General features: G+C 39.4%; 2 protein-coding genes across 5 annotated transcripts in view; one reads left to right on the top strand and one right to left on the bottom strand.

Moving 5' to 3' along the window:
- LOC121873322 overlaps positions 1 to 9,673 on the bottom strand; it is a 60,305-nt gene extending 50,632 nt beyond the window's left edge. Inside the window, exon 1 of one of the 2 annotated variants that reach the window (XM_042376837.1) lies at positions 9,536 to 9,673. In XM_042376837.1, coding sequence (XP_042232771.1) covers positions 9,536 to 9,562 — 27 coding nt within the window. In that variant the 5' untranslated portion in view covers positions 9,563 to 9,673. Of the gene's footprint in view, positions 1 to 8,964; positions 8,998 to 9,535 lie in introns of those variants that run through there. The other variant, XM_042376839.1, reaches the window with a different exon arrangement.
- An 810-nt stretch (positions 9,674 to 10,483) lies between these two features.
- Positions 10,484 to 22,453, top strand: part of LOC121873321 (sterol O-acyltransferase 1-like) — an 80,207-nt gene continuing 68,237 nt past the window's right edge. For all 3 annotated transcript variants that reach the window (XR_006090216.1, XM_042376834.1, XM_042376836.1), the window contains exon 1: positions 10,484 to 10,646. Coding sequence is in view for 2 of the 3 variants with exons in the window: in XM_042376834.1 (XP_042232768.1) it covers positions 10,556 to 10,646 (91 nt within the window). In the remaining variant the exon portion in view is untranslated. The remainder of the gene's footprint in view (positions 10,647 to 22,453) is intronic.

Here is a 22,453-nt window from a genome sequence, read left to right as displayed (position 1 = left end):
ACTTGAAATATAATTGTAATCATGATTATATTCAAAATTACACTGTCTATTCCCATTTTGTATATCTAATATGTAAAGGTCACACATTTCTGCCAACTGATATACAGTACTACAGTAATACCTAGATGGGCCGCTTGTTATCTTTGTTCAGTACTGTACCAGGAATAGTGACCTATCAACTAGGTGCACACAGTCTGTCTCAGTTATGATATGGATGTGACGTTTGTCAGCTTGTTATTACCACTGGCAATTTCTTTCTGACAATATTTTCCATCTGGAGGGGGGAGACACAAAAAATAAGATAAGGAACAATAGTCTTTTGTTGGAGAATTTTTGTCATAGGTATTATTGCAGGTTACATTAATCAGTTTACAGTGAATCTAACAAAAATCCTTCATGTAATGAGACTGTATGTAGCTAATGACTGTGCAAGCAAAGTACAGTATGTACAGGTATATATCCTACCATATACAGTATGTCAAATTTACATATGTCAAGTGTTACCTAACCCAAGGAATCCTTGTACAGTATACTGTATATAAATTAGCTACATTTCATGTTCCACATACCAGGTAAAGTGAATTAAAAAACTTTGAGCACTTGCATATGTGTGTTGTGAGGGATGAGGTTGCAGTCCTACTGCTGCACGAGACAAAAATATTTTGCCCATGGCTAATTTTGAATCATTCATTGTTATGAGTCTATTTTTAAATGCCAAGGACTGTTACCTATCAATGTAGTTACAATGCTATTTTTTACTTTTAGTAAACGCACTTGAGCACCTGATACTGTACAGTACTTTAATCTAGAACTTTTTTACTCTAAAATGAGTACAATTTAGGAATACTGTATGTGGTACTTTTTCTTTAAATTCAGTACATTTTTCTCCAATTACAGTACATATGCAGTACAATACTGTACTTCAACTTAAATAAAAAATATTAAATGCTTTTTACACCACCACCATCTATAACTCAACCTAAAGTGTTAAAAAGTTGTATTTATGGGACTGTATTGTATTTGTTTATAGTGTAAATTATAGTCTTCTGAAATGAACTTGACAGTTCATGTAGAATCCCCCAAAAAAGTATCGTTAGCTATAAGGTCGATATGATTTGAGGCTTTCTGAGCAATGTTACTAGACCTGTTTCTACATCCACAACCTTCGAGCAAGAATAAGCAGTGCATTTTTGAACGATGTGAATCCTCAAGAGTGGATGTTGTAAATGGATACCAATGCCATGTCAGTCATCAATGGTATCTTACATATACAGTATTCTCTTGATTTAATGAACAAATTCGAGCCACCCCTTTCCATTAAATCGAATTCCACTAAATTGAATTTCCGTTATATTCACTAAATTTAGCAAACTAGTTTGCTAAATCGAGCTTGACTCCATTAAACTTCTGCTAAATCAAATTTCCATTATTTTCACTCGATTCAGCGAACTAAATCGAGCGTGATTCCGTAAAATTCTGCGCCAAATGCACAGCTTGGCACATGGGGTTTGTTTACTGCACATCTGTTCAATCTGTGTCCTGCCGCCACTTTGTATGTTGCTCACTGCTACCTCTTGGTCTACATCTCGGTCAACTAACCACTGCGCTTAGACATCATGCCATAAGTCTCTCAGAAGTCTCAGAAAGGAAGTGGTGTGGGGGAGAAAATCAAAAGTTTGGACATTATAGAAAAAACATAAAACAAACACCGAACCCCCTAGTTTAAGGTAAGCCATGAATAATGTTTCTAATGTTTCTATGTACATATCATGTCTGAGGTGTCTCCATAGGTGTGAGCGTATTAACGGTATTTTAATCTCGATTTAGCGAACAGGTTCACTAAACCGAGTGAAAAATAATGGAAAATTTCCTTCCGCTAAACCGAGAGTTCGCTGTCGGATTCCGTTAAATTGAGAGTACAGTATACAGGTATACTGTAAATGGAGCAAGGAATTATCGAGGAGACATAGTAAGATGTGAGAAGTGCTATCATTGTCCTTCACAACGAGGGTATACCTAACACTGAGATAGCACAGTGTGAACCCACAATTATCACAATGGGTAAGGCGCCATGAAACAACTGGTGCCACAATGAAACTTACAACCACAAATGCCTTACTATAGGTGGATGGGGGGTTCTGTTGCCCGCAAGTCCCTGGATTTGAACTTTCTTTTTTTGGGTGTCAAATCAATGCAATTTACATACTGTATCAGTAGCATAGCAGATCCCATGTAGACCGATATACAGGTATTGTATATTGTTGTAGATGTTCACTCTAATATCAAGTACTATTTGCTCAGTCACTGTTCATAGATCAGACATACTGTATAGTATACAACATGAGTATAGGCATATTGTGAAAATTAGTATGAATGAAACTTCGTTAGCACGACGTAATGATGAAATGTCCGTTTTGAGGTCTCAGTCTCCGTTATGATGTTCCAAAACACTTCCATTTAATGTATATTTCAGTGTAATTGGCTTGTTTATATATGCCTTCCTTTTATCCAGCACAATACATACATTAATACAAAATAGCTTAATGGATTTCTTGTTTTATTGAAATACCCCCTTGTATATTGCATGCCATACAAGGATGATCCCCTCCCCCAATTTCTAGCTGCTGCAGATATGACACACTAGGGATCATATCAAAGCATTTCGTCTAGTTTCAAATTGCAGCAATGAAAATTCTACCGATAGTTTTTTGGGGGACTGTAACTTTAAAAGCTTATTAATATACTTAAAAACTAATAGTGGTACTGTATTAGGTTGTAATGTGTGGATACAGTATTAACAAAAGGTTGTGCTGTAAGTGAGTGGTATCATGCATTTTCAAGGCACCACAACAGGAAGTTGTATACGTAGTGTACTGCCTGGCAAAAAATTCTTCTCATTGTGTTTACTAAAGTACTTACTGCTAGCAAAGTAAGTCTTTTCAGAGTTTTTAAGGCTTAACCACTTGTGTACAGGGTCACCGCTCTGCTAAATAAAATCACCTGGCATTTGCCAAATAGTAAAAGTGGCTTCCCTGCAGTGAAGGGGTTAATAATGATCCTTATATTTTTACTCCAATATAAATTGGTTCTTTGATTAGAAGCACCTCTCTGTCAGGGCTGTAACGAGCAGGATGGTTGTCCACCGCTCGTTTGCTTGTTCGCGTCCCCCACTAGAAGGGGTAGACGAGGTGAGAACGTAACTGCTGCCTTGTCGCACACCAGACACTACCCAGCCATCAACACAGCTGTACTTGCACCCCGCTGTTCGTTCAAATTTTGGTTGTGTGCTCATCATAGGTCCTGGACTCATGGGCTGATTCCCCAGACCTTCACTATTCGAACGTCAATCTCCGGACACCTACCCCAGCTACTACCGCGGCTGCCACTTCCTCCACGCCCTATCCACTGGCAGTGCCCTGGTGTCTCTCCTGTGTAGCAAGACATCGCCCGCCGGTGCCAAGTGAGAAAGCTGCCTTGACCTTCCCCGAGAGCGGACCACTGTTTTACGGAACCTTCCACCGGACCACCGCCATAGGAAATATTCTATACTGTATATTGTTTGATTCTCGTAATTGTTTGACTCCATTAATTGTTGAACTCCCGTTAATTGTTTGACTCCCTTAATTGTTGAACTCCCGTTAACTGTTTGACTCCCATTAATTGTTTGACTCCCGTTAATTGTTTGACTCCACTAATTGTTGATTCCCATAATTGTTTGTTTGATATTTGTGTGAGTGGTGGCAGTTTTGTGTTATTTTCATAGTAAAGAGATGTCAATCTCTAACGGTTGTTTGTTATCCCTCGGAAAACCATGGTTCTTGACTTTCCTCTTATAAGATCCTGATTAGGCCGGCAAGGGATTTCTATCCCTAAGTCCCAGGCCTTTACACTCTCTTACAATTAGGGCACATAGTACTGTAGTCTCCAACAGCAGTTTATGACACCATTTGGTGTCACCATCAAACTTGAGAAAAATAATTCCCATATGATGAGGCTGTACACAAACCCAAGTAAAGAGATGAAAGAGCATATAAATCTTGCAACTTATTATACCATGGACAAATGGAAAACAATAAATGCAATTAATGCAGATTTCTAAGATTATAATAAAATATAGTTTCCAACCCCCAATTTCCCATTTTAAGCTCTATAGGCCCAACATCCCACCCTTTTGTATTCAAGAAATGCCGAGTGAAATAAGCTAAGGTGCCTAATCTTCAGGTGATCTTGTTTTTTTATTAAATGCAAATACAGTACAGTATAAAAAACATGGATGGCAAAAAATTCTCCTTGGGGGACTGTAACTTAAATTTGGCTTGGATTTGCATGATCCAAAGTTCTGTAATACCAGTACTACTGTACTTTTTATTCACAGTACTGTACAAGTATCTATCTTCAAACCAGAGTTGTAAGAAGTACAGGACTTTGTTACTCAAGAAAAAGTATTTTTACATTGGAAAAATGTTACAAAAATTGAAGAAAAAGTATCCAAAGCTCAATGCACTCAAGTAGAAGTAAAACATTACCTCATTCATAAAGTACTCAAGTACTGAAGTAAAAAGTAACAACAAAATTATCAATTGCCTCAAATATTAAAATAAATCCACAGTAAATTATACAAAGCTAGTTAACTAAAGATAAAAATAAGACAGCATTACACATGTTTATTTACAAATCTTTCTACTGATATTGGAAGCATAACGTGTTTTCTAATGGTAGATTCTGCTGCCATATGGCACCACAAAAATTGTGACCAAGTCCCAGGTTGCTGATCTGTCATTTCTCACTCTTGATTTTTTTTTTTTTATTATTTATGGTTATCATTTTTATTATTACTGTACTGTAGTACTATTATCTTATTTATTAAATTTTTATTTATTATTATATCCCCCCCTCCCCCAGGCCCTGATGTAGGTCAGTGACCTGTGTCCGGGTGGGCAAATCCCTGTTAAAAAAAAAATAAAATTCTTGAAATTATGGCTGACCAAGCAGGATCTTTTAGGCCTAAATATAAGCCCAGCATGACCTACCGAAAGAGAATACATTCAGTCGCTCATCTCCCAACAATACATCGTAGGGATAGTGAACCGGCTGAAAACATATCCATCCAACACTAGGATCACTTTCTTCCTTATCCACACTAGTATAGTCGATGTGGACTTACGATCCGCAGATATAATGTTGTATCTGCTCACATTAGGTTAGGATACAGACCTATCTGGCAGGTATGTGAGGCGTGGGATGATCCACACTACACTTCCTGTACACTCTTTAACTGTCCCAATGCTAAAACCCTTCAACACTATTGCCTTGACTGTCCCCCTGTCAGGGACATCCTACCAAAGGACAAGTCACTAACCACTATATGTCACCACCTACTTATTCATAATAATTTAGATTTAATTCTTGTACACTACCCACACTTTGATGGGTGGTAGCTCTCATTGTCCTTAAATCATATCAATATTGTCTCCATATCACAAGTCATAGCGTGTCCTGCGAGACACAAATAGCAATATACTGTATTAGTGTCTGACTGCATGGTCTTGTCACCAAGATTGTCGCTCCCTAGAGTGTAAAAAATTAATTCAATAATAAATTATAAGCCCAGCATAACGAAATAAATGCTCACAAGCAGCAGATGCAGGTAGTGGGGTGTTAAGTTTCAGAGATAAGTCACATAATGTCAGGAAAGACCTCAGTAGTTCCATTCCATTCTCAGGGCAAGCCAAATAGCTATCAAGCTCTTTCAGTTGAGGAGTTTGTGGATGATTGTTGCCTCCATAGTGATTGACTCTGACTAAGACTCACCATGAAATGCCCCTCTAATTGGTGTGTGGCTGTGGTGACATCACTTTTTTATTCTAATTGATGAGTGGCTGAATTTTTCACACCACGTAACATCTGGCGGATGCTGGGGGGCAGCGATACTAGTTATTTAAGCAGATTTTTAAATACACTCAGCCTCACACATGCTTAGATACAGTACAGGCTTTATATCTAAGACGAAATTATGTAACGCATTTTAGAATCACAGCCTCCTTGAAATTCATTTTAGGCACAGGTATATGCAAAGAGCAATTAACGTCAAACGAAAAGATCAAACCCCCTGAAGGAAAGGTGGGGGAGGGGGTATAAGAGAGTACCTGTATAGGCTACCGGGTAGGTGAGGTGGGTGGTCAAGGTGCTAATGGACACAAGAAGATCAAAGGGAAAGTCTGCTGTCATGGCCACTGCCACACAGTACACTTTGTGGCTCCAGCCACAACTCTTTTACTATGGTTAATAATGAATTAAAACATTTACTGTATTATTAGTTTGCATGTAACAAGCAACAATTTTTTTTTTCAATTGTATTTGAGTAAAAGCATTAGAAAACCATACTTAAGTAACTGTAATAAAAATTTTGATTATTTTTTATAATGTAAATACAAGTACCCAAAAATTTTACCTGAGTACTACAGTACTTAAGTAAATTTATTTAGTTACTTCACAACTCTGCTTCAAACTCATATTGTGCATGTATGTTTAATAAGCCTACCTAAAAACATATTTAAATTAATGTTATAAAATAATTGGGATATACAGAACTGTATATATTTTGTAAATGTATGATATCCTAACCTTGCCACCACAATAATACCGGTAACATGTTTTCCTTGTGATTTTGTCAAAATGGTTTTCATGCATAATGGTGGTGAAGCCATGAAAAAACTACATTGAGCTTACTAAGACAACCACTAGTAAGCTGCATGCCTCATTCCATGAAAAAATAACTCGGTGATTTCACCATGAAATGACAACAATCATTCAGTGGTTTGCTTTGACTAAACCAAAAATATTTCTGGTTGTTTTTGTCAACTTGCTGAAAGAGTAAAGGAGTTGACTTACTTGCCATTGTTTAAGTAAATGCAAATTCATGTTTTCCTTCCTTCATCATCTGACTTCCATTCTTTACAATAAAAAATGCAAGTGGTTATTTGTCAGATCACAGACCTTTACAGTACTGTACTTGCCTCTGTTATTTGTCCAGCAGTCATTCTGACTGGTTGAGGCAGAAGACGCTAATGACCTAGATTACTGAATTCGGTCGCTTGCAAACACGGTTTGGTTTGGTTAGGTTGGCAAGTGACCAAATTCAGTAATCTAAGATCTGTCATCAGTTTCAATCAGAATGAATACCGGGCAATTAGCAAAAGTAAGCACAGGTCCGTAACCAGACAAATAAATACAGCCATACACAAGTGGTTATTTGTCTGGTCATGATGTCATTAGCCTTGACCAATCAAGAATGAATGCAGAACAAATAGTGGAAGTCAGTCAAGGTCCATGAATGAACAAATTAATCAGAGTACTGTACTGTCCCATCCTCATATCAGCAGGGTTGGCAACCATAGTTCTCCAATCTAAATGTTCTCAGGTTGTTTTTACCAATTCTTTAAGGGTTTTTTTATCTCTCTGGGGACCCAGTTTTTAATTTCATTCATCCATCTCAGTCTCTGCCTTCCCTTGGCCCTCCTGCCTAAAAAATATGCTTTAAAGGAAATCCCCAAAAAGCAAATAATTATTAGAATCTAACCTAACAACTCTCAAATACAGTACTGTACCAGTATTCTTAGTTTTCACGTGACGTCACATACTCCAGAGATCATCAGAAGGACCCGACTTAATATATCCAGGGGGTTCTGCCACCTGTATCCCCCGGTGTGTGAACCTAATCTAACCTAACTAGAAAGTATTTATATTTTATGATGAAATGTTGTACAACAGATTCCACAGTAAAGGCGTGCAACTGGTCTTGCCTACTACCTTACACTTGATCCCCAAAACCACTAGTTTAGGAATGCTCACAAAGACTTCCCAGATTGGCAGCATTAAATGGTATTATCATCGTTTTGGTCATCCAGTGATTCTTAGGATTTTAAGTACTGGAATCAGTAATTTAGACAATTCTAAGACACTTTTCTTTTATGGTATTTTTCCCGCTCGTGAATACTTTAAGAGAAAATTGCAATAAATTTTAGGGAACTCTTCGTATTTTTTTTTAAGTTCTTGTTATTGTTACCACCGTCTCAGAGAGCTCCTGTGTGTTCGTTTATTGGTTACTATGCTCATTTCGCATGTGCTAGAGTCTGACACATGCACAATTATTCTTTAGATGTTGAATGGTGGGTATGGTTTTGAATCAACCAATCACAGCTCGGCATAGCCCCCCCCCCCCCACCTCCTCAGTCAGAGAAAGCAGCCAGGCAGTGCGCTAATGTGGATGACGAGGAGTAGGATCTCATGACCCCAAATTGGAGTCTTCTGAGTCTAGTTAAGTTAAGGTTTAGGGTTAAGTTAGGTTAGGTTTTGGATTACGATGACCGTCATTTCAATCGCAAATTACTCCTTTTGGTAATTTTCCCCAACCTAAAACCCCATTATTTGTTTTTCTCTGAAAATAATCATCAGCAGAAAAATGACATAGAGAACAAGTGTTTTAGAATTGTCTAAACTAGTGATTCCAAAACTTAAAATAAAAATAAATCGCTGGACGACCAAAATGATAAATTTATTCGTTAAACTGCCTCGTCATACAAAGTCTTCTTCAATATTTCACACTGAGCTTGTCACTAAAGCAAATGGTAATGAAAACCTCCTCAGCAGTATTTCCCACAAACTTCGAAATAATTCCATTCCTTCTTAGAAGCAATAAATTCCAACCCATATAGTGACAGACTTAAACTTACCCCATGTCTGCCAACACCCTCATCAACCTCCATCCCTAAGGTTTACCCCTCTTAACAACCTCCTAATCCCCCACTTTTGTTATGCCCTAAAATTATCAAGATTGGGATGTGTCAATCCCTTGTGTGTACACTGGCAGATAATTATTATGAACAGTTGACTAATATCCACCGGTGAAAGCATACCACTCATTACCTATATTATCTGAGTTTTTAAAAAGTAATAATCAAGTACCTTGTATATGAGAGACATATAAATCACGTGAACAAGTCAATTCCTACACCACTTTTCTTGGGCTATCCTTGGTTCAATCAACTTTGTCTATGTGCACTGACTATGTACATGCTGAAGCAATGTGGCCTTGTATTACTATTTAACTGAATTAATATCAAATCATCATTTATGTGACACAGTCTATGAGTGTATCTGTCTTCAGGCTGTGGTGTTGGAGATGACATGACAAGCTCCTTCCTTGCCTCACCCACCTTAACTTATAAACAGTTATTACACAAATTAACAAGCGATTACATTAAATTTGATAAATACCTAAGAGACCCCATACATTATAGTAATTCTCATAAGAGTGTATGTATTATTTATGGAGGTATGGGCATGAAAGAGGAACATTTGAAGTTGGCGCCAGGCCCCAACACCCGACGCCAACTACGACGCAGACAACGAGTGAAGACATGTCGATATTTTCCAGTGTCATTACCCTGGCCACAACTCAATTTAACCTGTCGACCATAATTTTCTTATCTATGAAATTCTAAGATTTTTATAAATACAAATTAAACTGACAAACCTCACTAGACTCGTTGAAACTATCCATTATTTTGGCAAATTTCAGCCTCTTCCCGCTTCATGTCGAGGAAAAACAACATGGCGTTAAGTGATAGACCAAGATACCACACCATGGTAAATAAATAGTCCATATATTCTTCTTGGTATATACGAAAAATATATTACTTTATGGTACTTACATTTTGAGTACCTTACATCATTTATCATTAACTAACATTGCAATATTCAGCTATATATATTATGTTTATAATGGGCGTTCACACACGAACCTCCTGTTGAGCAATGACGCTTGTGATTGGTCAATATCGTGACGGCTCGTGACGTCATGATACAAATGTTCCTGTAGCTACACGTTCTTCGCATGTACTTTGGTAGTTATCGTAAACGTGCAAAACTGGTCTGAGTTTGATTGATCAGACTATTTTTGAATAGTTAAACTAATTAAAAAATAATGACCGAATATTGGCATAATCAAACAAGCAGCAAGAATTTCACACAAACGTTTTCATCAACTTCAATTTCGGATTCGCACACTTTCTTATTCTTTTAAGATTTAATTTTATGTTGGTTATTTAAAGCCTTACTTGTTTGATAAAATAAAAAAGATGTTTTATATAATTAATATTAAGTATAATAAATACTATGTTTTGTTTTTTCATATTTTTTGTAATTTCTATAATGTGCTGGGCCAAACTGTAAGCTTAAAAGCATGGTCTCTGAACTACAAATGCATTTATATCTAAGACGTACGATACAATTTTGAAAGCTTAATTTGCACATAATAACAATGATTTTATTTCGTTTCTGGCAATTTTATCAGGAAGGAGTTTATAGAATTTGTTTTTTGTTTTTATATATATATATATGAAATAAATATTAACAAAACAGTGCTAACACAAGTGTACGAAGACTTGTACAGACTTCATGGCATCAGTCAATCTCCGAGAGTCAGTTTTAAGTTGGCTGTAAACTTGTTGGGTGTGAGGCGGCGACTGTGTGCAGGACTGACAGATTATAGACAATGGTTGAGGTCGCCGGGGTGAAGGGGGCGATGTCTCCAAGATCTGTTCGGCAAACATCAAGTACTATGAATGGAGACGTAGCTTCACCTGGTATGTGAAATAAATAGATGGTAACTTAATACATTATAATGTGTGTGGCATGACTGTAATATATTTAGGTTAAATATTTCTTAAGTGTTTAGGGCAAAAATTTATTATCCGTTCACCTGTGACTTTTATTCATCTCATATCTGAACCAGATTAATCATCGCGATATTCAGAAAACATTGTCATATTGGAAGAACAAATAGGCCTACTGATAATGTATACAGCCTTAACAACATCAACCTAGAGAAGTCGACTTGTGAAAGAGACCTAGGGGTACTTGTAAGCCCGGACCTACGGCCTAGAAAACAGTGCGTTAATGTTCGAAATAAGGCAAACAGAGTATTGGGTTTTATATCTAGAAGTGGAAGTAACAAGAGTGCAGAGGTCTTATTGCAACTATATCTTGCGCTAGTTAGGCCGCACCTCGATTATGCGGTTCAGTTCTGGTGCCCTGAATGGATATCAATTCACTAGAGTCGGTGCAGCGAAGAATGATGAAAATGATTCCAGGACTTAGAAACCTTCCATATCAGGATAGGTTAAAGAAACTTAACTTGCATTCCCTAGAAAGACGAAGAGTGCAGGGAGATATGATAGAAGTATTTAAGTGGGTGAAAGGAATCAATAAAGGAGATATAGATAAAGTTCTTATAATATCCGAGCAGGATAGGACTCGGAGCAACGGATTCAAGTTGGATAAGTTTAGGCTTAGGAGGGAGATCGGAAGAAACTGGTTCACAAATAGGGTGGTGGACGAGTGGAACAAGCTTAGCAACTTTGTAGTAAGTGCGGGAACTCTGGAAAGTTTCAAAAGGAGGCTAGATAGATTCATGGATGATAGAGAGTGGTAGTAACTCTCGACAGGAGCTGCCATGCACAGGCCAACCGGCCTATTGCAGACTCCTTATTTTCTTATGTTCTTATGTATATAATCCTCTTGGTAGTTGTGGAAATGTGCTCCCTGTGGTAACCTGTGTCGCCAAACGCCAACGTCGCGGTAGTAGTAACGCTATTTATAAATGAATAGGTATTGGTCGTGTAACGACTGACGTGATTGGTGGATTGGATAGGGTTGATATAAGTGGTACCTACAAACTTTGTAGGTTCATAACTTCATAACCGGTAACTTATGAATGCTGGGACAGACGGACAGTTGTTATGCAGTGAGGTAGTGATTAAATAAAGCGGAAAACAAGATTTCATGTGAAAATCAGGCTTAGCTGTGCATGCTTCCTAATTAACATACAACAGTGAAATATGGTATGCTGAGCAGGTATATCAAAATATTCGGCTCACTTAGAAGAATCCATTTCAAGATGTGATTGGCTATTCTTACCCCTTTGAATATACTAATGTGAATAGGCAAGATGACTGTGGCCTCTGCACCTTTGGCACTTAAGTTTACATTTTTACTTAAAACATATAAACAGACGTAGCCTATGTCCATGATTACACTAGCATCGACGCTACGTCAACTACACCAGGGGTACTCAATTACTATACTGTATGTGAAGGTCCAGTCATACAATTTTTCTAGATGGCCAAGGTCTGGACTATACAGCATTCAGGGCGATACATAAATGTGGCTAAACATGAAGGCTGATGCTGGTATTGCCCTGACTGTTAAGTCAAAGTAAACGAGGCATTTGCAAGCCATAGGGGAATGAGATTCCTAGGGACGGAAATAGATGAAGCAGGATCCTTGCTGGTTGCCAAACTAGAGCAAGTTGAGAAAGAGATTGGTATTATTGTGTTTACACACCGTTCATTCCTACCACTAATCTATTATCATATTCGAATAAGACGTCTAATTATAAAATAATTTTCATCTATTACATTACCGTCGGAAATGTATAATAACAGAGATAGCTTTTCCAAATAAATTATATTTTCTTCCATTATTTCCCGCCATTATCGTCTGCCTCTCACCCAACACTGCTGTCTCTCGCGTCTCCTTCATAAATCATGACACGCATGCGTACCCGTACACGTCACGCGGCCAATCAAACGCGTTTTTGCTAATTCAGAGTATATTTGGCCCAATCAAAATCAAGTTTTATTTTGGGTCTCATATTTTGAAATTCAAGTTCAGTTCCGACCATGGAAGTCTGCGATGGATGTCACTTAAAGTATATGGAGCTGATTGCGAGTTTTTGGAAAAAACGTAGAAACTATCGCATTTTTTCGATCGCATGGTGTTCTTCCAACCTCAGTAAAGTGTACTAAGAACAAGACGGAATGTAAATATCGCAAAGACCAACATATGTGGTTTTGGGTAAGAATCCCAGAATGCAACGACGAACAAGAACCAGGCCAATAAGGTAAGAAATGCGTGATTCCATCATATGGTGAGAGTCAGTTAAGTTGGGTTAGGTTAGGTTTTTGTTTTTCTAGTGTTTTTTGTGTATTTTTTAGTCGCTTAGCCACTTTTTTTTCTCAGAAAACGTCAAACGAAAAGAAATCGCTAAAAAACCCGGCTAATTTCCGCCAAAAATTAAGGTCATATTCAGTCTAAACATACACAAATACACTCGAAAAATATATTTTTTTTTACTAAAAGTGAACGGTGTGACAATGCAAATTTACCAAGAGATCCTTGCTAAGACTGGGGAAGTAGCTGATGGAATGGAGGGAGTAGTGAAGAAGAGTTATGCTCAGGCTTTAGCAGGGCCACAGAAAGAGGCAGAGAGTAATGCAGGATCCAAACAGATTCTACAGCAGCTAGGGACTCCAAAGAAGTGTGTTGAAGAGATGGCAACTGGTTAGGGGGTGGGGTACAACATAATAGTGTTTGGAGTCCCACAGAGCCAGTCAGAGGAAGCTGAGATTAGGAAAACACACGATAAGATGGAGATTGAGAATATTTGTACACTGAATATGTCAGCCCCCTCCCCCCCCCTCAGGATGTGAGGAGGTTGGAACAAAAGTAGGAGGACAAGCCTCGCCCCCTCAGGATCACACTTGTGAGTGAGGATAACTGTAACTGCCATCCGGGCGGTTAAAGGATTTAATGAAACTTGTGACGTTGAACTCGAACATTATAATTCGATCAAACCTGTTGAATACAATTCATGGATCATACGAAGATCTTCCCCCCCAAAGTATCCAACTGAAGATCCACCCCCCCAGTCGCGCTCATATGAAGATCTTCCCCCCCAAAGTATCCAACCTAACCTAACCTAACCCAACCTAACCTAACCAATAAAAAAAAATAATTATAAAAAACAATTAATTATAAAAAAGTAAGTATAAAAACAAAAATTAATTATAAAAAAAATTAATTATAAAAAACAATTATACAAAAAATTAATTATAAAAAAAACATTAATTATAAAAACAAGGTCAGGTTTGGTCATTGGTCAGGTCAGATCCTCCCATCCAGGCTTGATTATATGAAGACCCTCCCCCCAGGCTAGATCATATGAAGATCCTCCCCCCCAAGTAGGTTTGGGGGGGTGGATCTTCATATGATCCCAATTCATTTTTGTATTTAAACTAAATCATACATGACAATCGTAGCTATGTAATTAGTCTAATCTTAACACTTACAATGCGTACTTAATTCGTCATATTTTGTTGTCACAATGATAAACGATGCAATGGACACAGTCTACCTGTGTACACAATAAGTTCCAGTTAAACTTACGTGTTGAAAGTCTCAAGAGAAACCAGGTTAGGTGTTGCCTCTGTGGTCTGAATAGCTACAGTGCCAATGTACACTGCTGTCGCCTCCCCAATCCTCTCTCGATGGGTTAGGGCTGCTGAGTCAGGTGATCATACACAAACAAACGAGCATGGCCACCCACAAGCTGGTCCTCCTCTGAGCACCCTCACCAACCAGCAAGCAACACCACCTCCTCCACCGCTGCCTGGCGGCCCTCGCTCCCGCCGGCGAGCATGGCGACCCACAAGCTGTCCTCCTCTGAGCATCCTCACCAACCAGCTCTCTCTACATCACTCTTGTAACCACGCTGCCACCAACACCAAGCTGCATTGTACATCCAATACAACATGTATACAGAGAGCACATTGTGAGTTTCCTTTCTCCATCCCATCCTGAGTGTGAACCAAACAACCCGTACCCCACAGTACCTCCCTGTTTGAAAGTTACCTACTACCTGCTACCTAGCTTTAGGTTGGGTATTGGATTAATCTGACCTTCATTTCTTTTGCAAATAACTACTTTTTTGTGGTTTTCCCCCCACCCAAAACCCCATTCTTTCTTTGCGATTTTCTAAGAAAGTAATTACGAGCGGAAGAAATGACAGACGAAAAGTGTCTAAGAATGGTCTTAACTACTGTTTCCAAAACTTACAATTCTATAAATCACTGGATAACCGAAACGATCATTTTACCGAATATTGTAGCCTGTTATAACTACAATAGTGTGCATTGGTTAACTGTCTGCAATATTTTTGTTCATATTAAATGGTGTAAAGCTGTAGCTACCTCCAGCGCTTTTACTGAAGAAGCGAATTGTGTAATTCCCTAAAGTAGGCAAAATAATTAATTATTTATACTACAAAATAATCAATGTGTTACTTTGATAAATTATCCCTGGATATTAAAAGTGGGATGTCAATAACCAACGAATTATATTCATGTAAGCTGATAAGTGGTGAAAATCATATATAAAAAGTTGTATGCAATACTTAAATGTAAAGCGCAATGGGGTTAATGTATTTTTTACTTTCCTGCCACTTAGCAACGCCACCGTCGCTGATAAAAAAAATAACATTGAGTGAGCTATTGTCTCAGAATCCTTGTTAGTGTACTGTGCTGTGTAGGCGGTTCGATATAATTAAGTAGGCTGCATGTATATGAAATGACAAATGGATACTGTGCAATATTTGGACTAAGTACTGTACAAAAACTTAGATTTCAGAAACTGTCTGATTCTCAGCACAGTAATGTATTGGGTAAATAAAAAAAAATTCAAAGCAAATGTATTTTTCTTAAGATAGCTTAATTTAACTTTCATACTGATACGCCATTTACTGAACAATGTTACCTTTCTTTACTTTGTACAGAAAAATTTAGTTTTTTAATATTATCAGTTCATAAACAAGTACTTATCTCAACAAGTTAGATAATTCTGTACAACACATGGTTGCATCACTTGCCAACCAACGTGTGTACACTACGGTATCACTTATAAATTTAATGCTGATGTTTACAGTATATTCATAGATAGTTGATTTACGCAAGAATCTATATTTGTTTCTGAAAACGCGATCGTTTGCACACAATTGCAGGGTCTCAATTGTTTCTCTTACTATTGGCAACACAACATACGTATATTGTTTCCCACTTTATTATTTTTATTTGTTTTATTTTTTATTTCTTTATGGTTCTTTATTATTATTACTACGGTGTTGTTATTATTATTTTATTTTATCTTCAATTTTGTATTTGTAGTATATATTTTATTTACTATGAATTATTGTTATTATTATTAAATTTTAGCCCCCCAGGCCCTGATGTGGGTCTGTGACTTGTGCCCGGGTGGGCTGAACCCCGTAAAAAAAAAAAAAAAAAAAAATATATATATATATATATATATATATATATATATATATATATATATATATATATATATATATATATATATATATATATATATATATAAAATTTGGAAATACTCCCGCATCTGAAAACAATGATTTTAAAAACGAGAAAATGTAACTTTTGGGCAGTGGTGTAAGGTTGTGTACTGTATTTCATGGCGTCTTGACTAGAGGAATGCCGTCCTTTCATTCAATACAACCCTCCTGTAGAACATCATCTAATAAAATTTAATTACGCGTAAGAATTTGAACCGACAAGCGTTTGGGGATCCCAGTCATCTTGGAAAAGTATCTTTCAGTCTTAAGTATAAAGGAAAACCACCTGGGAATATCCATTTCAGTGAGGTGATGTGTCCCGACATTTATTTTTTTCAGTCCGGGAATTTGATTACTGTAATATGTTACTGTATTGATATCCTCATAAGATAATTTTTCTTATTTAACGTAATTGTTATTAACTTGTAGGTGAGTGATAAATTAAGTTGCGTATGTGAAGCTACCACGTGACTGTATATTGTTATCTTGTTGGCATCCAGATAATATTTTTCAGTGTTACAGCAATGGGGATGACGCAACCATATCTCAATCTATAAATTGATAAATAACTCTGCCCACTATCTGCAGAGTTGCCTTTGCAGTTCAGCCTTTCCATTAGTTAATTAGTTCCCATCGGGAAACCCTGGTGTTTCTCAGGTGTTTTTAATAAGTGAAAAAAAATTGGGATAATTATCTGTAAGAATTTTGTTGGAGGAGCTCCGGAAATGGGCCTGTAAACATTTATGTCGGTTTTAACTTTATGGTGTGTTCAGTTTCCTTCCGGTGCAGTCTTCTTGTTAACTCATGTACAGTCTCACCCGAAAGTTCGTTAACTCTCCCAGCCAACTATTGCTGCTCTGCCTGCTTCAGATGTTTGAAACTGTCTCAGTACCAACCAGAACATGAATCCGATACGAATGAATCTAAAGGTTCCAAGGAACAAATTCAAGTTCATACAAGCAGGCAGTGCAGCAACAGCTGGCTGGGAAAGTTAACGAACTTTGGGTGAGACTACCTGTAGGCCACTTCTCAGTCCTCTTGGCAGCGACCAACTTGCAATATGGAGAAATTAAATATGAACGTTTTGCAACTTAGGCCATAATGTGTAATATATTCTTTCTTTTTCTATTTTTAATTTATTTTTACTCTTATTTTTTCGCTACCTAGGCTCCGTTGTGGGTCGATGCGATGACCCGTGCCCAGGTGTTTTTTGGTTTTCCCTGAGGGCTTCCATCATTTTCAACAAGCACCAACGTCGCAGTGTTTGAAGCGCCGCTCCACTGTACAATCAGCTGGTAGCAGCAAGAATTCGTTCTATCTTGGCCGTGCTGGCTCGGTTAAGAACATAAGAAAATAAGGAGTCTGCAATAGGCCGGTTGGCCTGTGCATGGTAGCTCTTGTCGAGAGTTACTACCACTCTCTATCATCCATGAGTCTATCTAGCCTCCTTTTAAAACTTTCCAGCGTTCCAGTACTTCCTACAAAATTGCTAAGCTTGTTCCACTCGTCCACCGCCCTTTTGTGAACCAACTCCTTCCTATCTCCCTCCTAAACCTAAACTTATCCAACTTAAATCCGTTGCTACGAGTCCTATCCTGCTCGGATATTATAAGAGCCTTATCTATATCTCCTTTATTGATTCCTTTCACCCATTTTAATACTGCTATCATATCTCCCCGCACTCTTCGTCTTTCTAGGGAATGCAAATTTAGTTTCTTTAATCTCTTATCTTCTTTAGAACATCCTCTTTTCCGATAGTGATATTCTTGGATTTCTCTTCTTCATTTCCCCTAAATATCAGTTACATCTCTGGCATTTCCTCATGAATTTCTTCTGTGAAAACCGATAAGAAGTAGCTGTTTAATGCTTTGCTTATTTTCTGTCATCGATCACTTCCCCTCTCTCTTACACCGTGGTCCCACTTTGTCCTATATACCTGGGAAAAATCCCTTGGGATTCGCCTTGGATTTTGTTGCTATCCTGATTTCGTAGTCCCTCTTCGCCTTCCTTAACATTCCTAGATAGTTCATTATACCTATTTCTGAGATGCTCCTCCCCTCCCTTTAATTTCTTATAAATTCCTTTCTTTATTACTTTTACTTTTTACTTTTATCCTCTTCGCCACTGATCGGCTTGTTAACCGCTTGGGCCCTATGTCAATTTTAAGTTTTTTGGTCATCCACCTTGGCTCATTCTTATTTGACCCAATTTTAAGTCAGGTTATTATTTGTTTGTGTTAGCATTACACCAAGCATAAATGATCGTCTCTTATTCTCTCTTTCTTACGGACTCTGAAAAAGTGTGTCGAAGAAATGAAAATTAACGCACCTACTGTTAGGGGAGAGGAGGAACACCAGGAACGGCTCCAGCGCAGGAACAATGTAATAGTTTTTGGAGTCCCAGAGAGCCAGGCAGAGGGAACTGTGAGTAAGGAAACACACGACAAGGTGCTGTTTCAAAATATTTGCACAGAGGTTCTGAAGATTCCAGCAACCCCTCAGGATGTGAGGAGACTGGGACAAAAGCAGGGGGCTAAGCCTCGCCCCCTCAGGATCACACTAGGGAGTGAGGAGGAGAAATGGCAAGTTATTCGGCAGGCAAAAAACTTAGCAAGGAGCGAGGCATTTCGGGATGTATTTATTCACCCAGACCGCACGGTAATGCAGAGGGAACAGCACAAGAAGTTCCTGCAGGACTTGAAGCAGAAGAGGGAGGAGTCGAGGAGGAACGGGGACAGGTGCACATGGGTTATACTCAGGGGGAGGGTAGTGGAAACAAGTGTGCCGACACAGGGCCAGGGGGCAGCAGTGCACCCTCCACCCACTCAACCCCCCACCCGGGAGGCGGCACCAGCTCAGCCTACCGGACAGGAGGGAACGAGCGCCGTGTAAACAATGACATTTTTAACCACACCCTGCAAAATACAGCTTCTGAGAATGTGGGTGGAGCGGGTTTATTACTAAGAGCAGAGACGTTACCGAGAACAAATTCTGGCTTGAATGTCATGTACACTCATACTGACACGTTCCTTGATAAGAGAGAGGAGTTTGAAACACTACTAAGAGTACACCAACCAGATGTTGTAGGAGTTGTAGAACTGTTGTACAAGAACAGGAGAATCAACCCAGAGGAATGTGAGTTCAGTATTGCTGGATATGACTCATTTACGAACCTAACTCAAGAATCCTGCAGGAGGGGTGTGGTTATCTACGCTAGGCAAGACCTTAGAGCCAGCCAGGCGAGGGTACAGGGAGAGGATGTTTTTGAAGAGTCCAAGTGGTGTAAAATTAAATTAAAGGGAGGGGACTTACTTATCGTCGGGTGTATCTACAGATCCCCAAACTGTGGCCCACTAAATCAAAGGAACTTAAGAACCTTAATAAACAATGCGGCGATGCTCAACCCCAGCCACCTCCTTATCATGGGGGACTTTAACTATGGCGACATCGACTGGAGAAACGAGTCCACCCCGAATGACTTGAATAATCCTGCTACTCTTTTTGTAGAAACTCTGAGAGATAATTTTCTGTTCCAACATGTGAGAGACCCGACACATTACAGAGGGGAGCAAACACCCAAGCCACTTGACCTCATCATAACAAACGAGGAGGGTATGGTGGCCAAACTGGAACACCTTGCCCCAGTTGGCACCAGTCACCATACAGTGTTGTCATTCAGATTTAACTGTTACCTAGTTCAAGATAAGGCCAGGCCAAGGTGCAAATATTACAAGGGAAATTACAATGGGATGAGGGAAGAGATGAGGGGTATCAACTGGCCTGACTTATTTAGGTACAAGAACGCAGACACTACGCTGAATATCATAACTAGTAAAATGACCCATTTGATCGATAAATATATACCCAAGACCAAACCCAGTGCTTCTAGGAATACGAGGGGATCCCTACACATGAACCATGCGGCGGTCGACAAAATTAAGAAGAAAACCCAGAAATTCAAGACGTGGGTTGGGTCAAACGATGAGCAAGACAGGAGGATGTATGCAAGAGCCAGAAACCAAGCAAAGATAGAGTGTAGGAGGGCTGAAAAGGAGTTCCAAAGGCTGGTTGCACGCGAGGTCAAGTCAAACCCAAAGGCGTTTTACCGCTATGCAAAGTCGAAATTGAAAACGCGAGTAGGAGTATCAGACCTGAGGCTTGAAGATGGTAGTTACGCAGATTCTGACCAGGATAAAGCTGAGGCATTGAACAGCTTCTTTTCCTCAGTGTTCACAAGAGAGGATGCAACTAACCTTCCTGCGTTTGAGGACAGACGGTTCGACACAGCACTGACCCACATTGTGTTCACAGAAGAGGGTATTAGAAATAAACTGTCCAGGCTAAAGGTCCATAAGAGTCCTGGACCTGACATGGTGCATCCTAGAGTGCTAAGAGAGCTGTGCAACGAGCTTGCAGAGCCCCTGAAGATTCTGTTTTGTAAATGCCTGGATGAACAAATGGTCCCCAGTGAATGGAAAGTGGCTTATGTGAGTCCTATCTTCAAGAAGGGCGATAGTCACTCCACGAACAACTATAGACCGGTGAGCCTGACCAGCATAATATGTAAAGTACTTGAGAGTATTATCAGAGATGCCGCGATGGAACATCTACTACGAAACAACCTTGTAAAAGATTGCCAACACGGTTTTATGCCGGGGCGCTCTTGCTTGACACAATTGCTCAAGGTATTGGATATTTGGACCCATATTCTAGAACGGGGTGGTAATATCGACAATATTTACCTAGATTTTGCCAAGGCTTTTGACAGTGTACCCCACGAAAGGCTGAAAATCAAACTGGAAGGGTACGGAATTCGGGGAAATGTCCTAGCGTGGATAGAAGACTTTCTACATGACCGCAAGCAATGTGTGGTGATTAATGGCACGAAATCGTCATCTGTACCTGTAACAAGTGGGGTACCGCAGGGTAGTGTACTGGGCCCGCTGTTGTTTGTTTGTTTCATAAACGATATGCCTGACGTTGTACACTCCTCCATACAAATGTTTGCCGATGATGGCAAGTTATTTCGGGAAATTAAGAACCAAGCGGACTGTGAAGAGCTGCAGAAGGACCTCTGTGGGCTCCAGGAATGGTCGAAGGAATGGCTGCTGAGATTCAATGTCACGAAGTGTAAGAGGATGCACCTGGGGCGTACCAACGGTAAGGAGGCGTACCATATGTCCCAACGGGATGAAGAAAATGTACTAGTTGAGACTGTGTGTGAGAAGGACCTAGGTGTGTATGTTGACAATGAGCTGAAGTTCTCGGGCCATTGTGAGAAGAAGGTAAATCAGGCAAATAAATTATTGGGTCTTATAAGAAGGTCGTTCAGATATCTAGACGGTCCGTCCCTCGTGACGATCTTCAGGAGTGAAGTGCTTCCCCATCTGGAGTACTGTCACCCCATCTGGTCCCCGAGATATGCTAGGGACTGTCAGTTGGTTGAAAATGTTCAAAGGAGGGCCACCAAACTGGTGCCTGCACTTCGGCACCTCAGCTACCCTGAGAGATTGGAGCGCCTGAACTTGCCTAGCTTATACTACAGACGGGCAAGGGGGGACCTAGTTGAGGTTTATAAGCATCTCAGGGGGCACTACTCAGTTGAGTGTCCTTACTTGGAGCTGGCGGACGCTCGCCCCACAAGGGGTCACAGCTCAAGATTGAAGAAGCCGCAAGTCCAGAAAACCGTGAGGGCAAACTTTTTCGGAGTGAGGGTTGTAAACTCTTGGAACAATCTACCAGAGAGTGTTGTGACGGCACCAAGTGTGAGCTCTTTCAAGAGAAGACTTGACCAACACTGGAGCGGGTTCAGGTACATTCAGGAGCCGGTGCATGCCCAGTATTTGCCAACAGTGCGTGACAGAGACGTGACCGATCGCCCGGGCGGCTAGCGAGCCGATCTTTTGGTGAAGAATATAAATGAAAAGAGACGTGACCGATCGCCCAAGCGGCTAACAAGCCGATCAGTGGCGAAGAGGATAAAAGTAAAGTAAAAGTAGTAGTGCCGCGCGTCAAACTCTGCGATGGTGTCGCTTGTTGAAAATGACGGAAGCCCTCAGGAAAAAAAATCGCTGCCCGGATGGGCTATTCCCCGTAAAAAAAAATACTTTGTCACGATTGTTTTTATTTATATTCAGTATTTCGACTGCAAGACAATTATGAATAACATAACATGTCGTGATTTAGAATATTTAAATTTCGACCTACT

Source organism: Homarus americanus, unplaced genomic scaffold (assembly GCF_018991925.1).
Source record: "Homarus americanus isolate GMGI-L3 unplaced genomic scaffold, GMGI_Hamer_2.0 scaffold32929, whole genome shotgun sequence".
NCBI lineage: Eukaryota > Metazoa > Arthropoda > Malacostraca > Decapoda > Nephropidae > Homarus > Homarus americanus.
The sequence above is the reverse complement of the archived record's forward strand: the minus strand, read 5'-3'. Positions and strand labels throughout refer to the sequence as shown.